Source organism: Coenobita brevimanus, chromosome 45, assembly GCF_032717465.1.
Source record: "Coenobita brevimanus isolate Jiangsu-jjx chromosome 45, ASM3271746v2, whole genome shotgun sequence".
NCBI lineage: Eukaryota > Metazoa > Arthropoda > Malacostraca > Decapoda > Coenobitidae > Coenobita > Coenobita brevimanus.
Window position 1 is genome coordinate 15,570,185 of NC_136998.1, and position 22,530 is coordinate 15,592,714.

The 22,530-nt window shown below is 42.8% G+C and overlaps 2 protein-coding genes across 2 annotated transcripts in view; both read right to left on the reverse strand.

The window, feature by feature from the left end:
- Window positions 1–4,148: 4,148 nt before the first annotated feature.
- On the reverse strand, window positions 4,149–6,176 carry LOC145398444 (uncharacterized). The gene is made up of 2 exons (XM_080271326.1): window positions 6,119–6,176; window positions 4,149–4,873 (listed from the first exon to the last, which is right to left on the reverse strand). The coding sequence occupies exons 1-2, from the start codon at window positions 6,174–6,176 to the stop codon at window positions 4,149–4,151; spliced, it is 783 nt and encodes a 260-aa protein (XP_080127452.1).
- A 13,275-nt stretch (window positions 6,177–19,451) lies between these two features.
- Window positions 19,452–22,530, reverse strand: part of LOC145398446 (uncharacterized) — a 40,060-nt gene continuing 36,981 nt past the window's right edge. The window contains exons 2-3 of the mRNA XM_080271327.1: window positions 21,418–21,469; window positions 19,452–20,176 (exon numbers count right to left, since the gene is read on the reverse strand). Coding sequence (XP_080127453.1) covers window positions 19,452–20,176; window positions 21,418–21,469 — 777 coding nt within the window. The remainder of the gene's footprint in view (window positions 20,177–21,417; window positions 21,470–22,530) is intronic.

Genomic DNA, 22,530 nt, shown 5'->3' on the forward strand with positions numbered 1-22,530 from the left:
ACCACCACTACAGCTACCACCACCACCACCACCATCACTACAGCTACCACCACCACCACCACCACCACCACCACCACCACCACCACCACCACCACCACTACAGCTACTACCACCATCATCACCCCTACAGCTACTACCATCAACATCACCATCACCACCACCACCACTACAGCTACTACCACCACCACCATCACCACTACAGCTACCACCACCACCACTACAACCACCACCACCACTACCATCACCGCTACAGCTACCACCACCACCACCACCAATACAGCTACTACCACCACCACCACCACTACAACCACCACCACCACCACCACCACTACAACCACCACCGCGACCACCACCACCACCACCACCACTACAACCATCACCACTACAATCACCACCACTACAACCACCACCAACACAACCACTACAGCTATCAGGACCACTATCACCACACCACTACAACCACCACCACCACAACCACTACAGCTATCAGGACCACCACCACCACCACCACCACCACTACAACCACCACCACCACCACCACCACCATCACTACAGCTACTACCACCACCACCATCACCACTACAGCTACCACCACCACCACCATCAATACAGCTACTACCACCACCACCACCACTACAACCACCACCACCACCACCATTACAACCACCACCACTACAACCACCACCACTACTACAACCACCACCACCACCACTACAGCTACCACCACCACCACCACCTCCACTACAACTAAACCACCACCACCACCACTACAGCTACCACCACCACCACCACCTCCACTACAACTATCACCACCACCACCACCACCACTACACCAACCACCACCACCACAGCTACTACCATTTTCTACTGAATAAAATCGTTTGTGGGTAGCATCAGTGAAGGAATAGACATCTGAGTGTTGATGTATAACCCCCCCCCTTTGTGAGTGTGTGTGTGTGTGTGTGTGTGTGTGTGTGTGTGTGTGTGTGTGTGTGTGTAAAGATGCATGAAACTCCACTGAAATCCCCCGCCACCTCCTCCACCTGTACTTTAGGACATTTTTAATTGAAACTGGCCCATCTGGGAAGCAGTTCAACCATCCTGCCAAGTTTTATCAACATTTTTTCCAGTTTTGGCTGCACAACACACACACACACACACACACACAAACACACACACACACACACACACACACACACACACACACACACACACACACACACACGATAGTAGTATAACAGATGAAGAAATTCTTGATGGAAATTAGGGACTCCTTGTGTCAGGAATTGTCATCTCTCAAGTATCACACTTGGTATTGGGGCTCCGGAGGTGAGGAGTTTGTCACTGGTTATTCATTCCTGAGATCGGAGGTACTGAACACGTACTCTTCGTGGGCTGTGTGTCTTGTAAAATCACACATTTAAGAGCGTCACTCTTATGACGATTTTCCTCTATTCAGGCAACCACCAGGCGATTTGTAACTGGTCTGACTACCATTAGATTATTTCCATACTTTATACCTACTATACCATTCAATTCATTGTGGCCATTACCAGAATATTTTCCTTTTTATTCAGAGTGCAACCAAACGATTTTATTCAGCTTACCCCATTTAAGCAGCAGGGGGCAGTATGCGTTAGGTGTTACTAAAGTACTAGCAAAGCCAACTAATTATGAAAGAAGAGTGAGGAGCATTAACAAATATAATATATAACTCCACACTTTCATATAACTTTGTCAACCAATACCACGTGTTAAATCTTTGCAGTTTGGTGCTTGGCATTTATACTGCTGTGACGGAAATATTTTTCCATTGATTTTCCTTTTTTTTTTTTTTTTCTTATTGACTTTTATGAGCATTCCATTTCTTATAATAGTGTTTTCAAAGCAGGCCAAGCACAGCTGTTAAGTAACTAAAGGATTGAAGATTGTCCATGTTTGGAGAAAAAACATGTATACGACTCTAATAGGGTTGATAAACGAAGTATCCTCTCTCACACCTCTCCTAGACAGGGCACTTAAGTTATTGCTCAGTCACTACTACTTCCAAACTTTCCTTTGACCCGTCTCTCTTTCTCTCTCTCTCTCTCTCTCTCTCTCGCTCCTTATTTTCCCATCTATCTATCTATTTATCTCTCTCTCTCTCTCTCTCTCTCTCTCTCTCTCTCTCTATATATATATATATAGTGTGTGTGTGTGTGTAGAAAGATAGATAGATAGATAGATAGATAGATAGACAGATAGATAGACAGATATAGATATATAGATATAAAATTGTAGCAGGGGTACCCGGCGTTGCCCGGGCCAAAAAAAAAAGGCGAACACTGTAGTTCTATTTGTACTAGTTCAGTCACTCTACTCAGTAAAGACCATGTACCTCTTATCCTTTTGAAGAGGGATTATAAGAGGTCCAGGAACTTTCTGTTTCAGCTTTCACAGACTAACGCACAGTATTTGTGCGCACGTGTGTACTATTACCGGTGACCTCAAATGACCTCCAACAGATGGCCTCAAATAACCTCGGAGGTCAATCTCACATAGCCTTTATCCTAACTGGAAGTCATGTGAGTCTCCCTGCCAAAAATTGGGTTGCTGGGTCCAGTCGTTCGAGTGTGTATTACTGGTGACCTCAAATGACCTCTGACCAGTGACCTCAAATGACTCCGGAGGTCAAACTCACGTAACTTACGTCCGAACTTGAAGTCTTGTGAGTCTCCATGCCAAAAATTGGGCTGCAGGGGTACCCGGCGTTGCCCGGGCCAAAAAAGGGAAAGCCTCTGATGATGCTAATGATGATAATTATAATAATTAAGATAAATAATGACTATATGCTGTATTTGTTGCCTCTTGTAAAACCCATGATTTAGTAGCAAAACATTTACAGGATGTGCGGTAGTGATGCTACCTTGATCTTCATCTACTGCATGACCACGAGTACCATATTATAGGGTTTGAGTGGGAAAAAGAAGGAATAACATGATTATAAATGTAACTTTATTACAGCATTAATGTCTGAACAATCAATGAAGAATGGGCAAACGCTGCGAGGCGCATAGCCTCACTCATCCTCCGACTCCACCCACGCGGGTCCCTTTACACAGCCCTCCAGATAGAGACTCTTCCTACTCTAAGTATCTCCCGACAAGAATGATCGACCTGCTCCAGCCATGAGTTACGTGGCCTTCTCCTTGACCCCCTCCACCCTGGGTTATCTCCTTCAGAGATCTCCCTGTTAACAGGATCAGCCTCAGGAAAGAGGGCTATGTGCCCATATAGCTGGAGTTAGCGTTGACGTATTATTTGGGTAATAGGCCTCGATTCAGACTCACGAAGTAGTCACTCTTTATGCAAATGGTTGTACCAGTGATATCCCATGATCCTGTGATGACATTACCAAAGGAGTCAGTTCACCACTTCAAGGCTCTGTTTAGTGTCCATGTCTCACAGCCATGCAAACTCATCCTTCTCCACAAATAATGACATCGCCAACTACCCAAACTGAATGAATCCATAACCTCGTAGGCAAGACTGATGCGACGAGAGATCTCACTGTCTGATCTACCATTGTTATGGACCACAATACTAAAATAAGTGAATCTTTCCAAGACTTCTATATCCTCACCACATGCTTGGATAGACTGAACTGCTCCATCCAACAAGCAAACAAATGCATGGACCTTGGTCTTTGCCAGAGACCTTTAATCCCAGTGGCTTCGCATTCTCATGAAATTCCTTGTGGGCAGTCAATAGTGTCTCCAGCAACTCCACTAGGATAACTGCATCATCAGCAAAGTCAAGTTCGGTAACCCTGAAATTGCCAGTCCATACCTCAAAGTGACTTCAACTCAGCCCAGTCCAGTACCCAATCCATACATGCGTTGTAAAGCGTGAGGGCAATGACACATCCCTGTCTTAAACCAGAACTTACTGGGAAGAAGTCGGATGTCCCCTTCCCCCCTCCCACACTTGACAGCACTCTCATTGTTTGATTACAAGTCAGCAGTCAGTCGGATTATGCCTGCAGGGATCCCACGAAGTCGCAGGAGTTCCCAGAGTACCTCCCAATTTATTGAGTCAAACACCCTCTTGAGATCCACATTTGCTGCATGCAGACCTTATTGAAACTCAAGACGACAATCCACAAGAACTCAATGATCTAGGATACGGTCAACAGTAGCCTTCTTGGACATGAATCTTGATTGATCAGGCCTTTGGAACTTTAGCAAATAGTCCTGAATATGCATCAGGAGAATGTGAGCAATAACATTGCCGAGCACACTGAGCACCGTAATATCACGGTAGTTATTACAGTCAAGCTGGTCTCCTTTTCCTTTCCAGATAGGGATGACCAAACCCTCTGTCCAGTCAGGAGGAATGTTACCAGTCTGCCAAACGGCTTCTCTGACTGCATGTAACCCCCTGAACATGGCTTTATCCCCAGCTTTGATCAGTTCTGCTGGGATATCACAAACACAAGCTGCTCTACCACTTTTCAACCTAGTCACTGCATTCTTGATTTCATCTTGAAAAGGCATGGCTTCGTCAATTCGTGGGACAGCAATCAATGGTTGTACACCAGCCAATAGAAGCTCTCCACTGGTAGATTCAGCCATATACAGCTGTTCAAAGTACTCAGCCCAACAAGCTCTATACTCACGTGCCCCCGTCACGAGCCGACCAACTGCTGTCCGAACAGAGTTAACCTGATAGCTGGGTCTGGAGTGGAGCTTCTTCAGGATTCGGTAGGTGGGTCGAAGGTCATTTGCATGAAAAAGGCTTTCCACCTCCTCAGAGATTTCCCTGACATACCTCTCCTTGTCCCTTTCATGCCCATCAAGACAGAGGTCTGCGCTGTTCCCAATCCCCAGCCAGTCTGACAGCACGCCTCTTCTTAACTGTGGTCAGCGTCCCATGCGAGACGAATTCCTTCTTTGATCTTGGGCGGTCTCCAGTGCACTCATCAGCTGCTGCCAGGATATTTCTCTTAGAGGTATCCCATCATTCAACAGGATCCTCAACAGTTCTTCAAATCAGTCTGACACTGCCACTGCATACTCAGATGCTCACTCCTCGTCCCCGAGTTTATCAAGATGGAATCATTTTTGGTGGCATCTTGAGAATCTCTCAGTTTTGACATGTAGTCTTAGAGTAGCAACAACCTGTTTGTGAGCAATAGCAATGAACTCTGCATTCCTGAAAACCTTACAGTTCTAAAGGATCCTCCAGCATGTACTAACAAGAATGTGAATAATCTCCTTGGCAATCCCTCCAGCACTGGGATACCAAGTCAAGCGGTGAAGATATGACCATTGGAACCAAGATCCAGCAATTCTTAACTTCTAGGATTTTGCGAAATCCACATGGTAAGACCCATTGGAATTCCTGGTTCCAGAGCCACGGGAACCTAGACAATCCTTGAACACTGGGGGAAAATCAACCAGGAAAAAAACAGATTCTCTGTTTCTTCTGGTAAATTACCAATATGCTGGGAATCGAACCAGCATATTGGTAATTTACCAGATGATTTTTCCTGTGTACAGTACAGGTTTCTCTCTTCATTCTAGATTCTCTGTTATAAATGGTTCACATGGAGATGTTGAACTTAGTGCATGTGAATGACTTTGCAACTGAATACTGTTCAAGCTATGTACATTTGGTCTCACCTGTAACTTCTGATGACGCATTGTCGACAACCATCAAAACTTACGTTGAGATCAAAATGTCTTGCCCTGGGATTTGAATTTTATTAAGAAAAATTACGATTTTTTTTTTCCAAGCAGCAGATATTTAATGTGGCACTTATGCTGTGGCATTTTTATGTGTGGAAGTCTCAGTTTACCGCGGATTTAAAACCAGTGACAAACCTTATATATTCATTAAGCAAATGTTTGATGTGAGGAGGATGCCAGACCAGGTTTATCATGCTGAATCAGGTTACCCGTCGCTCCAGACTTGATTAAATTCAAGGCACAAATGGTAAACTTCACTGACAAACCTTCATCGTTTGCCATGTCTGATTTTACGAACACCCTGATCAGAAAATACATAAGACATTTAATAAGAAATGTTAATACGGCACGAATTCTTTTTTTACGAAAATGTAAATTATTTCGCTTACCAATCAGACCCTTCGAAGTGTCTTGTGTACAAGGAATTTCAGCGTCCGGCACCTGCATGGTTAAATATTCTGTAATCGAATTTAACAAATTGCTGTTTACCCTTTCCCAAGCGTCATTTCATTGACTGAGACAAAGACTTGGCACAGGAATCAATGGGGGCGTGACCACCTCCCGCACAAGGAGTGTTTCTGGGTTTGTGGACGTATCCAAACAGACATGTGTACGATCGTACTACTCCCATCACTCAAAATATGGGAAGAGTCCAGCAAGCCACTGTTGTAGAAGACTTTTTCTTTAGATAGATTCTCCAATGACATAACCTACAAAATCATTTATTACATTTTGGAATTGTTCATGTGAATTTCATCACAGTAATTTCTAAATTGCACATACGAGAAAGATTATTCTAACAGTGTCATTTACTCTTACATTTGTTTCTAAATACAGTAGTTGTGTTGCATATGGGTTCGTATTTTGTTTCCATCCAATGACAAATGTAAGCTAAGGTCATTAAAGTATCCATCCATTTGTTTACCTGTCTGTTACAAGAAGGAAAGACACCGAAAGGACTAATAACTAGAGTCTTCAAAGCATATTGTGTGTGAGGAGTTTGGAATTAGCTTGCGAGTTAAGTGCGGGAATGTAAGAAAGAGCTAGGGAAGGAGGTCAGAGAGAGAGAGAGAGAGAGAGAGAGAGAGAGAGAGAGAGAGAGAGAGAGACGGTGGGGGAAGAGGGAGAAAAGGTGACAGGAGAGGTTAAAGGGTGAAGGAAATTAAATAGTAGAATGCAACTGAAGTGAATGGGAATGGGAATAGACTAGGAAATAATTTTTAATGAGTTTGTTAATTTTTAATAAATGCTACTGTAATAGGTCAAAGAATGGCAAGGAAAAGAACAGAGGGAAGAGAAAAAGGATTCGGCACGGATGACGTTGTGAAGCATTTAAGAGAGTGAGAAAAGGAATAACACCATGGGTTGATAGAGTCTGTTGCGAAATGTTGAAATATGGAAGAGAAATAGTGATTCACTGGATCTGAAAAATGTAAAGATTTTAATGTTAAAGAGATCTGGAAAATTTAAAGCTTATCTTGGTATTTACTAGATCTGAAAAATGTAAAAACTATTTTGGTATACACTGAACCTTGAAAATGTGAAGAATATCTTTGAGAATGGTAAGAAAGGAAGAGGACTGGAAATCTGGTATGGTACTGCCCTTCTACGCTGAGAAAGGGAAAGAGAAATTTATGAGTCATATGTGAATCTCTCTCCATAGCTTAGTGGTGAAGATAAATTGTTGGAAGCTGTCAACGGAGAGAGAGAGAGAGAGAGAGAGAGAGAGAGAGAGAGAGAGAGAGAGAGAGAGAGAGAGAGAGAGAGAAATAAACGGATTATAACAGATGGAGGGGTATGTGTATCGTACATTTTCCCTAAGAGTAGCAATATAAAAGTATATAAATAATGAAAGAAAATGTATATTAACTTCAGAGTTAAGGAAAAGGCTTGTGACAGAAGAAACAGACAAGGATTTTGAAAAAAAAAAAAAAAAAGCTGTGATAGCTTGAGGTAGAAAAGAAACTGTGAAATGCATTGAGCAAGTATGTGGGCACAAGACATCAATCCGTGTGTAAAATAAACTTCGAGTTCAAAACGATTCGTCTCACTTCTTTACCGCATTCAGAATGCACAACGTCATTCATTGTGCAACAGCCTATTATTATATTTTATGCATACAACAAAATTCCCAAACACAACATCCAACTGTACACAGTTACCGAACAACATTCAGAACCACAACAAGAAACAACTGTCCAATACCAACATGATACACGACCGCAGAGCCACTTCATTAATCCATACTCACAACACTGGATAGTATTGATTCAGCACTACGCCTTCACTGTACTCGGCACAGCATTGGAACATAACCCAGAGCCACATCGCACGCCATCCTCACAATTATTCCGCCTCAAACGGTTTCAGTATGAATACGAGGAGGGAAGTTTTTATGGCACAAGCCGTCCAATACAAGCGTGAACGGCCTAACAATTACGGCCATCCATTGCGGCAATCCCTCTGGCGATTTTAAGTATAGTACATTCTTAATAAAAGCAAACGTTACTCATAGGTCATTGGAATAAAATTGCCATTAAAATAACAACTGTTACAACGAACTGTATCTTTAGCGTGGTAAAAGTAAGCCCTCTTTGAACAGTTTCGAGGAATGATATACCAGGAAACTGAGAAAGATAAATAAGGTGAAAGATTCCCCACTAATCCTGATGGGGACAACATTAGAGGTGGAACTATTTTCATTCAAAACTGCGTTATAATCCGTATTTTAAAATGTATCAAAGAATGTTGCACATTAACAATCCACTTATCCCAGATTTTAGTTCTGTTGTGAGCTTTGTTATAATCTAGACTTTTTTGGAAACTTAATATCTTCAGTAATATGACGCATTCGTTTAGTATCTTCTTGCTGTTTGCAGTCCGTATATTCGACATAGGTCGGTAAGGCGATAAGGTAATACAATTACTTTTTTTCGTTTTAAATGGCGAGGATCTGCCAAATCTAAATAAGTTTGCCTTTGAGTAGCAAGGATATATGAAACAAAAAGTTAATGAAAGAGTAAAGTGGTCACTTTTATTTTGTTTTTGCATTCCCAACTGGTATTTGTTATTATACAGAGACCTTTCGGTCTGCTGTAGTTATGTATGTCCTTTATTATTATTTTTTTTTAATAAATGAGAGATTTCATGTATTGAAGGAAATTGTGGGAAAGTGGAAAGAATAAATTAAAGATAAAGTTAAAAGTCATGGTCGTGAAAAGTGTAATGACAAGAGAATGAAATAAGACTCTGCAAGAGCATGAAATATTTCCAAAGCCCCTCATCGACCCAAAACAAGAATAATCGTGATTACCTTTGAAATTTCATCCGCAGTCTGGATCATTCTTGTCAGTGCGGTTGGGGGAGAAAAATAACAGAATGGCCAAGCGTAATGGATGTATGGCAGGAGGAACCGAAACACACACACACACACACACACACACACACACACACACACACACACACACGCACACACACACACACACACACACACAACTGAAGGCCAGTGCGAAAGAGGCAGCAGCAGGTACGAGACAATGTTATTACTGACTGCTTAAGCGCTCCAGCTGAGGACACCATTTATATGCTATTCCTGCTGTCCGAGAAGTCGTGAGTGCGATACCAGCAAGCTTTCCCCATTGTCTCAGGTCACACACCAGTACCGTACCTACCAGTAGGGACCTGAGTATAACATTGATTGTTCCAATTTGTTGTTTAGGAGATAATTGGTGCATTAATGATTCTCATGTAGTTGATAGGCATAAAACAATCTTATTACTTTCTTTCTGCACAAAGATCTTTGCTTTCGATATCTTTTGGTAGGTTTAGGATATTGCTTGTTTTATTCTGTCCTTACTTTTAACGTATCATTTTTATTATTGTTATATTTTTTATTGTTATTATTATTGGTGGTAGGTAGGGGAGCTCACCTTCCAGTCGATGAAGGGCTGCTCTCGGCTGATTGCCCTTTCGTCTCTTCCTTCCTTCCTCCCTTCTTCTTTTCTTCCTTCGCCCTCTTTCTTTCCTTCATTCTTTCCTCTTCCTTCTGTCAACGGATGATTCTACACAGAGTGACAAGCCAAAAGGTTTCCTGTATACGGGGAAACCATTATTACTCTGGGTGGTAACCATACAGCCAACTTACGGCGCCTGGTGGTTGAGTGGATAATTACGGCACTCCAATCGGATTAAGCCTGTGTAGGTTTATATTCAAGGAGTGGTTGGGGTTTGTAGCTCACGTAATGCCACTCAGGGATGAGTGAGGCTGGACACTCTCACCTTAAATGTCAGGAGGAACTTGTCTAGCCCCGGGCTCCTACGCTACTCATGGGAAAAAACAGGATTAGGTGGTGTATGTATGTTATTATTACTATCATAATAATCATTATTATTATTATTATCCTTATCATCAGTACTCATCATTAGTAATTATCATTATCATTGTTATGAAGTTGATTGTGCCCATTATTCTGTTTACAGAATATGGTCAGAGGAACAATCCATTAAATTTTGGTGGTGATCCGGATCATCATCCGGATCCAGGAATGTTAAAAAAGAATTCTTTATCATAGCGAGATAGTGGTGATGTCGACATTTTTGTTTCTAATTCGACATATAATGCCTACAATGCAATTGTTCAGCTCTGGCGGAGGTTTCCAACATCGGATTGCTCATAGTGACAGATTATTATTATTTTTAGTATTTAGAACCAGGAAATCATTTACTGTACTCAGCTGTTGCGCATCTATAACAAACCTTGGATTACAAGAGAGAAAATATCGCTCGCTTATTCTCTGCGAGACCGACAGCAAAATGGAGAGGGTGAGAGGAATTAGTGCTGCCTCAACCTCCATTCTCAATCGCTGGAGAAGGAACAGATCCTCGGACCTGAGACCTATACCTGTCCATGACCCAGGGAATATAAGTAGTTTGGTATGAACGTGTAAAAAAGGCGTGCATGATTCAAGTGTGTGGAAGTGGTGTAGGAGTACACGTTACGCCTTGATAGCTTTGTGTGAAACGGAGATGAAAGAGTGTGAAACTGATGCCTGGGAGAGTGTGAAGTGTGCTTAAGCGGATAAGTGGAAGACTGTGATGTGTGCGTAAGAGGATGAGTGGGAGGATGTGAAGTGTATGTAAGCGGATGAGTGGGAGGATGTGAAGAGTATGTAAGCGGATGAGTGGGAGGATGTCAAGTGTATGTAAGCGGATGAGTGGAAGACTGTGAAGTGTATGTAAGCGGATGAGTGGGAGGATGTGAAGTGTATGTAAGAGGATGAGTGGGAGGATGTGAAGAGTATGTAGGTGGATAAGTGGGAGAATGTCAAGAGTAGAGGGACAGGTATGATTGCGCGGATACATTGTGAGGAGGAAGTTGATTTGTTAATGAATAATGGTTGGAATATCTAATAAAAAGCAACAAATGAGACAGCTGAAGTTGGGCATATGTGAAGTTCCAGGCTGAGATGTTGGAGGTGGCGCTGATCTTCCTGTTGTAAATCTGTCGCTCTATCATGGTTACTGTTTCCTTTCATTCTGGACCCTGCCCCACCTCATCTGACTACGTAAAGAGATCGGATGATGATGATGATGATGATGATCATCATCATCATCATCATCATCATCACCATCATCTTTATCATTATCGTCATTATTATTATTATTATTATTATTATTATTATTACCTCCGCTAAGGAGGCTATGTTTTTGCCGTCATTGGTTTGTTTGTCTGTTTGTCTGTTAGCAGAATTACTCCAAAAATTACGAACGGATTTTGCTTAAATTTTTTGGGGGAGTAGAGTATGGTCAGAGGAACAATCCATTAAATTTTGGTGGTGATCCGGATCATCATCCGGATCCAGGAATGTTAAAAAAGAATTCTTTATCATAGCGAGATAGTGGTGATGTCGACATTTTTGTTTCTAATTCGACATATAATGCCTACAATGCAATTGTTCAGCTCTGGCGGAGGTTTCCAACATCGGATTGCTCATAGTATTAATAATAATAATAATAATAATAATAATAATAATAATAATAACAATAATAATAATATGGTTATTATTATTATTATTATTATTATGTAATAATAATAATAATAATAATAATAATAATAATTATTATTATTATTATTATTATTATCATTATTATTGGTGTTGTAAATGCACAGTCTCATTGTTCAGTGCATATCTTATCCATTGCTGTTATCAGAACAAGGTAATACTCTGCTACCTGTGTAATTTGTCCGTTACTATGTTTTACGGCAGACATGACCTGTCCACCAACATAATCTGCTCTATGGTAAAGGTAATTATTTAGTAAAGCAATGCAAATCAGCCACCAAAGTTGGTAACTGGTTCCATTAGCAGAGTAATTATCGGTGGTCTTGTCAGGTGCTGGTGGTTATGGCCAGCCAGTGATATGGGTGGTGGCCGTTGAGCTGCCTCACCTGTGGAGACTAAAGTTGTAGTGTCGGAGCCCAGGAGGCAGCCAGGGTGACGCTGAGCCGTTGTCACCACCGGAGGGGTAATATTAACATACTGGGATGTAGATTTGAGCACTCAGAGTAGATATATATGGTACAGTGTGTGTGTGTGTGTGTGTGTGTGTGTGTGTGTGTGTGTGTGTGTGTGTGTGTGTGTGTGTGTGTGTGTGTGTGTAACTGCATCTAGGGTTACATTATCGGTTATTTAAGATGTTCTTAAGTGCATACTGGGATCTCATTACTCAAATTTACGATATTCGGATATAATGAATGAGATAATACATGCATTTACCGTGTCCAGCAAGTGACCCCAGCAGAACTTCAGACCCTCACACAACTGTTCCCTCAGTAACCAGGGAAGCACATGACCCTCCCGGCGTTGCAAGTGCTCCTCTTGTACTCGACTAATTGGTTGAAGAACGTGTCGTCACCATAGCAACCAGATTATACTCTTCGTACTCTGGTCACGTCAAGTTCCTTGTTCTGCAAAGTATTTCTACTAACATTTTTCTAGGAAAACATTAAACATTTATCTTAGTGTTATAGTATCCTCATTAATATGTGGTAGGTGGGGGGGCCCATCATCCAACCACTTAGTGTAGTGGTACCCTGTGTTTAGGGTAGCTTTACATCGAGTGGCAAGCCAAATGATTTCCTGTAAACCAGGAAGTCATTTACAACGCTGGGTGGTAGGCTTATAACCAACCAACACGTGTTCCCTACATGACAGCAAGTGGGTTGGCAAAGGGTTAGTCCCCCTTCCCGGAAAAAAACTAACTAAAAATATGAACAAGAAGCCTCGGACGAGGATTGACCAAAAGATGACGACTAATGACCGTACAAAGGACATGATACGGATGGCGACCTGGAATATAAGGGGTGCAAAGGATGAAGTGAATGATTGTCCAGGTGCTTGAGGTCGCGAAAGTGGATGGATGTGGATTAACTGAAACTAAATGGAGAGGTGAGAGTGTGAAAGAATGGGAGTATGGATGGGGTATATGTGCAGGAATAGGTGAGAATCAGAGAGCAAAAGAAGAAGTGTGTAATGTTGTAAGTAACAGATGGAAGGAGAATATAAGAGAGTATGGATCAGTTGGTTCAAGGATTGTGTGGGAAGGACTGAAAGTTGGACTACAAATGTGGGTGATTGTGTGCATGTAAGAGCCAACACAAGATCGTGCAAATTCACAGAGGAAATAAGTGCAGCATGTGAGGTGGTGTGTGGGGTGAAGAGAAGACGAAAGGGGGTGCAAGGAACAGCATGGTGGAATGAAGAGGTGATACAGGCTGTGGCATAAAAGAAGAAAGCATGTAATTAATGGATAAGAAATAGGGGCGTGGAAGAAGTTGAGAGACGAAAGAGAGAGTTATATGTAGAAAGAAAGAGAAAGGTGAAAAGATTAGTAAGAGAGAGTAAGAAGAGAGTGGATGAGGAATTTGGAAGGAGTCTGAGTGTCAAGTGGAAGGAACGTAAGAAAATGTTCTGGAAATAGGTGACGAGAGTCAAACAGGGTGGCAATGAAGTTAGTTGGGAAGTGAAAGATAAAAATGGTAGATTACTGGTTGAGAAGGGAGAAAAAGTGAGCACATGGAGAGAACACTTTAATGAATTGTTGACCGTAGATAATGAAAGTAATGCGAGTATAAGTGGCTGGGGAATGGCTGGGAGAAGGAGGGAGGTGAGAAGACAGGAAGAAATCAGTAGGATGGAAGATGTGGAAGCAATGAAGAAAGTCAAAATGGGGAAAGCCCCAGGAATTGATGGAGTGTGTGGTGAAATGCTGAAGCATGGGGGAGAGATAGTAGTAGAATGAATGTGGAAGATGTGTAGATTGGCCTGGGAGGAAGGTAAAGTCCCGGATGATTGGAAGTCAGGTATAATTATTCCCATGTACAAAGGGAAAGGGGAAAAAGAAGTGTGTGGTAATCATAGAGGCATTTGTCTTCTCAGTGTAATAGGCAAAGTATACGGTAGGATACTTACTGACAGAGTTAGGGAAATAACAGAGGAATTAGTTGAAGAAGAACAGGGAGGCTTTAGGAATGGAAGAGGTTGTGTTGATCAGATATTCATTCTTAAATCTTTAGTGAAAAAGTGTCTAGAGAAGGGACAGAAGTTGTATGAGGCCTTCATGGATTTGGAGAAAGCATATGACAGGGTGGATAGACAAGGACTGTGGAAAGTATTAAAATTATATGGAGTAGATGGGAAGTTGTTGAATGCTGTGAAGAGTATGTATGAGGGTGCTAAGGCTCCAGTGCATGTGGATAGTGAACTGAGTGAGTTTTTCTAGTTGAAAAACTTAAAGCCGCCTCTGAACCGTTCTTAGCCTTGGAGCAAGTGCTTTACCGTCCTGTCGGGTCGCAAAGCACTTGCCAAAAAGCCGTTTCTGAACACCTACGACCGCCACCACTACAGCTACCGTCACCATCACTACAGCACCACCACCACCACTAAAACCACCACCACTACCACTACAGCTACCATCACCACCACCACCACAACCACCACCACCACAACCACTACAGCTATCACCACGACCATCACCACACCACTACAACCACCACCACCACCACCACTATAACCGCCACCACCACTACAGCTACCACCACCACTACAGCTACCACCACCACTACAGCTACCACCACCACCACCACCACCACCTCTATAACCACTACCACCTCTATAACCACCACCAGTACAGCTACCACCATTACCATCGCAGTTACCACCACCACCATCATCACCCTTACTACAGCTACCACCACCACCACCACCACCACCACTACAGCTACCACCACCACCACCACCACCACCACCACTACAGCTACCACCACCACCACCATCACCACTACAGCTACTACCACCACCACCACCACCACCACCACCATCACTACAGCTACCACCACCACCACCACCATCACTACAGCTACCACCACCACCACCACCACCACCATCATCACTACAGCTACTACCACCACCACCACCACCACTACAGCTACCACCACCACCACCACCATCACTACAGCTACCACCACCACCACCACCACCACCACCACCACCACCACCACCACCACCACCACTACAGCTACTACCACCATCATCACCCCTACAGCTACTACCATCAACATCACCATCACCACCACCACCACTACAGCTACTACCACCACCACCATCACCACTACAGCTACCACCACCACCACTACAACCACCACCACCACTACCATCACCGCTACAGCTACCACCACCACCACCACCAATACAGCTACTACCACCACCACCACCACTACAACCACCACCACCACCACCACCACTACAACCACCACCGCGACCACCACCACCACCACCACCACCACCACTACAACCATCACCACTACAATCACCACCACTACAACCACCACCAACACAACCACAACAGCTATCAGGACCACCATCACCACACCACTACAACCACCACCACCACAACCACTACAGCTATCAGGACCACCACCACCACCACCACCACTACAACCACCACCACCACCACCACCACCACCATCACTACAGCTACTACCACCACCACCATCACCACTACAGCTACCACCACCACCACCATCAATACAGCTACTACCACCACCACCACCACTACAACCACCACCACCACCACCATTACAACCACCACCACTACAACCACCACCACTACTACAACCACCACCACCACCACTACAGCTACCACCACCACCACCACCTCCACTACAACTAAACCACCACCACCACCACTACAGCTACCACCACCACCACCACCTCCACTACAACTATCACCACCACCACCACCACCACTACACCAACCACCACCACCACAGCTACTACCATTTTCTACTGAATAAAATCGTTTGTGGGTAGCATCAGTGAAGGAATAGACATCTGAGTGTTGATGTATAACCCCCCCCCTTTGTGAGTGTGTGTGTGTGTGTGTGTGTGTGTGTGTGTGTGTGTGTGTGTGTGTGTGTGTAAAGATGCATGAAACTCCACTGAAATCCCCCGCCACCTCCTCCACCTGTACTTTAGGACATTTTTAATTGAAACTGGCCCATCTGGGAAGCAGTTCAACCATCCTGCCAAGTTTTATCAACATTTTTTCCAGTTTTGGCTGCACAACACACACACACACACACACACACAAACACACACACACACACACACACACACACACACACACACACACACACACACACACACACGATAGTAGTATAACAGATGAAGAAATTCTTGATGGAAATTAGGGACTCCTTGTGTCAGGAATTGTCATCTCTCAAGTATCACACTTGGTATTGGGGCTCCGGAGGTGAGGAGTTTGTCACTGGTTATTCATTCCTGAGATCGGAGGTACTGAACACGTACTCTTCGTGGGCTGTGTGTCTTGTAAAATCACACATTTAAGAGCGTCACTCTTATGACGATTTTCCTCTATTCAGGCAACCACCAGGCGATTTGTAACTGGTCTGACTACCATTAGATTATTTCCATACTTTATACCTACTATACCATTCAATTCATTGTGGCCATTACCAGAATATTTTCCTTTTTATTCAGAGTGCAACCAAACGATTTTATGCAGCTTACCCCATTTAAGCAGCAGGGGGCAGTATGCGTTAGGTGTTACTAAAGTACTAGCAAAGCCAACTAATTATGAAAGAAGAGTGAGGAGCATTAACAAATATAATATATAACTCCACACTTTCATATAACTTTGTCAACCAATACCACGTGTTAAATCTTTGCAGTTTGGTGCTTGGCATTTATACTGCTGTGACGGAAATATTTTTCCATTGATTTTCCTTTTTTTTTTTTTTTCTTATTGACTTTTATGAGCATTCCATTTCTTATAATAGTGTTTTCAAAGCAGGCCAAGCACAGCTGTTAAGTAACTAAAGGATTGAAGATTGTCCATGTTTGGAGAAAAAACATGTATACGACTCTAATAGGGTTGATAAACGAAGTATCCTCTCTCACACCTCTCCTAGACAGGGCACTTAAGTTATTGCTCAGTCACTACTACTTCCAAACTTTCCTTTGACCCGTCTCTCTCTCTCTCTCTCTCTCTCTCTCTCTCTTGCTCCTTATTATCCCATCTATCTATCTATTTATCTCTCTCTCTCTCTCTCTCTCTCTCTCTCTCTCTCTCTCTCTCTCTCTCTCTCTCTCTCTCTCTTGCTCCTTATTATCCCATCTATCTATCTATTTATCTCTCTCTCTCTCTCTCTCTATATATATATATATAATGTGTGTGTGTGTGTGTAGAAAGATAGATAGATAGATAGATAGATAGATAGATAGATAGACAGATAGATAGACAGATATAGATATATAGATATAAAATTGTAGCAGGGGTACCCGGCGTTGCCCGGGCCAAAAAAAAAAAAAATGCGAACACTGTAGTTCTATTTGTACTAGTTCAGTCACTCTACTCAGTAAAGACCATGTACCTCTTATCCTTTTGAAGAGGGATTATAAGAGGTCCAGGAACTTTCTGTTTCAGCTTTCACAGACTAACGCACAGTATTTGTGCGCACGTGTATACTATTACCGGTGACCTCAAATGACCTCCAACAGATGGCCTCAAATAACCTCGGAGGTCAATCTCACATAGCCTTTATCCTAACTGGAAGTCATGTGAGTCTCCCTGCCAAAAATTGGGTTGCTGGGTCCAGTCGTTCGAGTGTGTATTACTGGTGACCTCAAATGACCTCTGACCAGTGACCTCAAATGACTCCGGAGGTCAAACTCACGTAACTTACGTCCGAACTTGAAGTCTTGTGAGTCTCCATGCCAAAAATTGGGCTGCAGGGGTACCCGGCGTTGCCCGGGCCAAAAAGGGAAAGCCTCTGATGATGCTAATGATGATAATTATAATAATTAAGATAAATAATGACTATATGCTGTATTTGTTGCCTCTTGTAAAACCCATGATTTAGTAGCAAAACATTTACAGGATGTGCGGTAGTGATGCTACCTTGATCTTCATCTACTGCATGACCACGAGTACCATATTATAGGGTTTGAGTGGGAAAAAGAAGGAATAACATGATTATAAATGTAACTTTATTACAGCATTAATGTCTGAACAATCAATGAAGAATGGGCAAACGCTGCGAGGCGCATAGCCTCACTCATCCTCCGACTCCACCCACGCGGGTCCCTTTACACAGCCCTCCAGATAGAGACTCTTCCTACTCTAAGTATCTCCCGACAAGAATGATCGACCTGCTCCAGCCATGAGTTACGTGGCCTTCTCCTTGACCCCCTCCACCCTGGGTTATCTCCTTCAGAGATCTCCCTGTTAACAGGATCAGCCTCAGGAAAGAGGGCTATGTGCCCATATAGCTGGAGTTAGCGTTGACGTATTATTTGGGTAATAGGCCTCGATTCAGACTCACGAAGTAGTCACTCTTTATGCAAATGGTTGTACCAGTGATATCCCATGATCCTGTGATGACATTACCAAAGGAGTCAGTTCACCACTTCAAGGCTCTGTTTAGTGTCCATGTCTCACAGCCATGCAAACTCATCCTTCTCCACAAATAATGACATCGCCAACTACCCAAACTGAATGAATCCATAACCTCGTAGGCAAGACTGATGCGACGAGAGATCTCACTGTCTGATCTACCATTGTTATGGACCACAATACTAAAATAAGTGAATCTTTCCAAGACTTCTATATCCTCACCACATGCTTGGATAGACTGAACTGCTCCATCCAACAAGCAAACAAATGCATGGACCTTGGTCTTTGCCAGAGACCTTTAATCCCAGTGGCTTCGCATTCTCATGAAATTCCTTGTGGGCAGTCAATAGTGTCTCCAGCAACTCCACTAGGATAACTGCATCATCAGCAAAGTCAAGTTCGGTAACCCTGAAATTGCCAGTCCATACCTCAAAGTGACTTCAACTCAGCCCAGTCCAGTACCCAATCCATACATGCGTTGTAAAGCGTGAGGGCAATGACACATCCCTGTCTTAAACCAGAACTTACTGGGAAGAAGTCGGATGTCCCCTTCCCCCTCCCACACTTGACAGCACTCTCATTGTTTGATTACAAGTCAGCAGTCAGTCGGATTATGCCTGCAGGGATCCCACGAAGTCGCAGGAGTTCCCAGAGTACCTCCCAATTTATTGAGTCAAACACCCTCTTGAGATCCACATTTGCTGCATGCAGACCTTATTGAAACTCAAGACGACAATCCACAAGAACTCAATGATCTAGGATACGGTCAACAGTAGCCTTCTTGGACATGAATCTTGATTGATCAGGCCTTTGGAACTTTAGCAAATAGTCCTGAATATGCATCAGGAGAATGTGAGCAATAACATTGCCGAGCACACTGAGCACCGTAATATCACGGTAGTTATTACAGTCAAGCTGGTCTCCTTTTCCTTTCCAGATAGGGATGACCAAACCCTCTGTCCAGTCAGGAGGAATGTTACCAGTCTGCCAAACGGCTTCTCTGACTGCATGTAACCCCCTGAACATGGCTTTATCCCCAGCTTTGATCAGTTCTGCTGGGATATCACAAACACAAGCTGCTCTACCACTTTTCAACCTAGTCACTGCATTCTTGATTTCATCTTGAAAAGGCATGGCTTCGTCAATTCGTGGGACAGCAATCAATGGTTGTACACCAGCCAATAGAAGCTCTCCACTGGTAGATTCAGCCATATACAGCTGTTCAAAGTACTCAGCCCAACAAGCTCTATACTCACGTGCCCCCGTCACGAGCCGACCAACTGCTGTCCGAACAGAGTTAACCTGATAGCTGGGTCTGGAGTGGAGCTTCTTCAGGATTCGGTAGGTGGGTCGAAGGTCATTTGCATGAAAAAGGCTTTCCACCTCCTCAGAGATTTCCCTGACATACCTCTCCTTGTCCCTTTCATGCCCATCAAGACAGAGGTCTGCGCTGTTCCCAATCCCCAGCCAGTCTGACAGCACGCCTCTTCTTAACTGTGGTCAGCGTCCCATGCGAGACGAATTCCTTCTTTGATCTTGGGCGGTCTCCAGTGCACTCATCAGCTGCTGCCAGGATATTTCTCTTAGAGGTATCCCATCATTCAACAGGATCCTCAACAGTTCTTCAAATCAGTCTGACACTGCCACTGCATACTCAGATGCTCACTCCTCGTCCCCGAGTTTATCAAGATGGAATCATTTTTGGTGGCATCTTGAGAATCTCTCAGTTTTGACATGTAGTCTTAGAGTAGCAACAACCTGTTTGTGAGCAATAGCAATGAACTCTGCATTCCTGAAAACCTTACAGTTCTAAAGGATCCTCCAGCATGTACTAACAAGAATGTGAATAATCTCCTTGGCAATCCCTCCAGCACTGGGATACCAAGTCAAGCGGTGAAGATATGACCATTGGAACCAAGATCCAGCAATTCTTAACTTCTAGGATTTTGCGAAATCCACATGGTAAGACCCATTGGAATTCCTGGTTCCAGAGCCACGGGAACCTAGACAATCCTTGAACACTGGGGAGAAAATCAACCAGGAAAAAAACAGATTCTCTGTTTCTTCTGGTAAATTACCAATATGCTGGGAATCGAACCAGCATATTGGTAATTTACCAGATGATTTTTCCTGTGTACAGTACAGGTTTCTCTCTTCATTCTAGATTCTCTGTTATAAATGGTTCACATGGAGATGTTGAACTTAGTGCATGTGAATGACTTTGCAACTGAATACTGTTCAAGCTATGTACATTTGGTCTCACCTGTAACTTCTGATGACGCATTGTCGACAACCATCAAAACTTACGTTGAGATCAAAATGTCTTGCCCTGGGATTTGAATTTTATTAAGAAAAATTACGATTTTTTTCCAAGCAGGAGATATTTAATGTGGCACTTATGCTGTGGCATTTTTATGTGTGGAAGTCTCAGTTTACCGCGGATTTAAAACCAGTGACAAACCTTATATATTCATTAAGCAAATGTTTGATGTGAGGAGGATGCCAGACCAGGTTTATCATGCTGAATCAGGTTACCCGTCGCTCCAGACTTGATTAAATTCAAGGCACAAATGGTAAACTTCACTGACAAACCTTCATCGTTTGCCATGTCTGATTTTACGAACACCCTGATCAGAAAATACATAAGACATTTAATAAGAAATGTTAATACGGCACGAATTCTTTTTACGAAAATGTAAATTATTTCGCTTACCAATCAGACCCTTCGAAGTGTCTTGTGTACAAGGAATTTCAGCGTCCGGCACCTGCATGGTTAAATATTCTGTAATCGAATTTAACAAATTGCTGTTTACCCTTTCCCAAGCGTCATTTCATTGACTGAGACAAAGACTTGGCACAGGAATCAATGGGGGCGTGACCACCTCCCGCACAAGGAGTGTTTCTGGGTTTGTGGACGTATCCAAACAGACATGTGTACGATCGTACTACTCCCATCACTCAAAATATGGGAAGAGTCCAGCAAGCCACTGTTGTAGAAGACTTTTTCTTTAGATAGATTCTCCAATGACATAACCTACAAAATCATTTATTACATTTTGGAATTGTTCATGTGAATTTCATCACAGTAATTTCTAAATTGCACATACGAGAAAGATTATTCTAACAGTGTCATTTACTCTTACATTTGTTTCTAAATACAGTAGTTGTGTTGCATATGGGTTCGTATTTTGTTTCCATCCAATGACAAATGTAAGCTAAGGTCATTAAAGTATCCATCCATTTGTTTACCTGTCTGTTACAAGAAGGAAAGACACCGAAAGGACTAATAACTAGAGTCTTCAAAGCATATTGTGTGTGAGGAGTTTGGAATTAGCTTGCGAGTTAAGTGCGGGAATGTAAGAAAGAGCTAGGGAAGGAGGTCAGAGAGAGAGAGAGAGAGAGAGAGAGAGAGAGAGAGAGAGACGGTGGGGGAAGAGGGAGAAAAGGTGACAGGAGAGGTTAAAGGGTGAAGGAAATTAAATAGTAGAATGCAACTGAAGTGAATGGGAATGGGAATAGACTAGGAAATAATTTTTAATGAGTTTGTTAATTTTTAATAAATGCTACTGTAATAGGTCAAAGAATGGCAAGGAAAAGAACAGAGGGAAGAGAAAAAGGATTCGGCACGGATGACGTTGTGAAGCATTTAAGAGAGTGAGAAAAGGAATAACACCATGGGTTGATAGAGTCTGTTGCGAAATGTTGAAATATGGAAGAGAAATAGTGATTCACTGGATCTGAAAAATGTAAAGATTTTAATGTTAAAGAGATCTGGAAAATTTAAAGCTTATCTTGGTATTTACTAGATCTGAAAAATGTAAAAACT

Excerpts from the sequence above, each read along its gene's own strand:
- LOC145398444 (XM_080271326.1), bottom strand. The coding sequence starts at position 6,176 with ATGCAGGTGCCGGACGCTGAAATTCCTTGTACACAAGACACTTCGAAG. Across the intron at positions 4,874-6,118 it reads CACTTCGAAGGGTCTGATTG|ACTGGCTGGGGATTGGGAAC; the intron begins GTAAGCGAAATA and ends GCGTGCTGTCAG.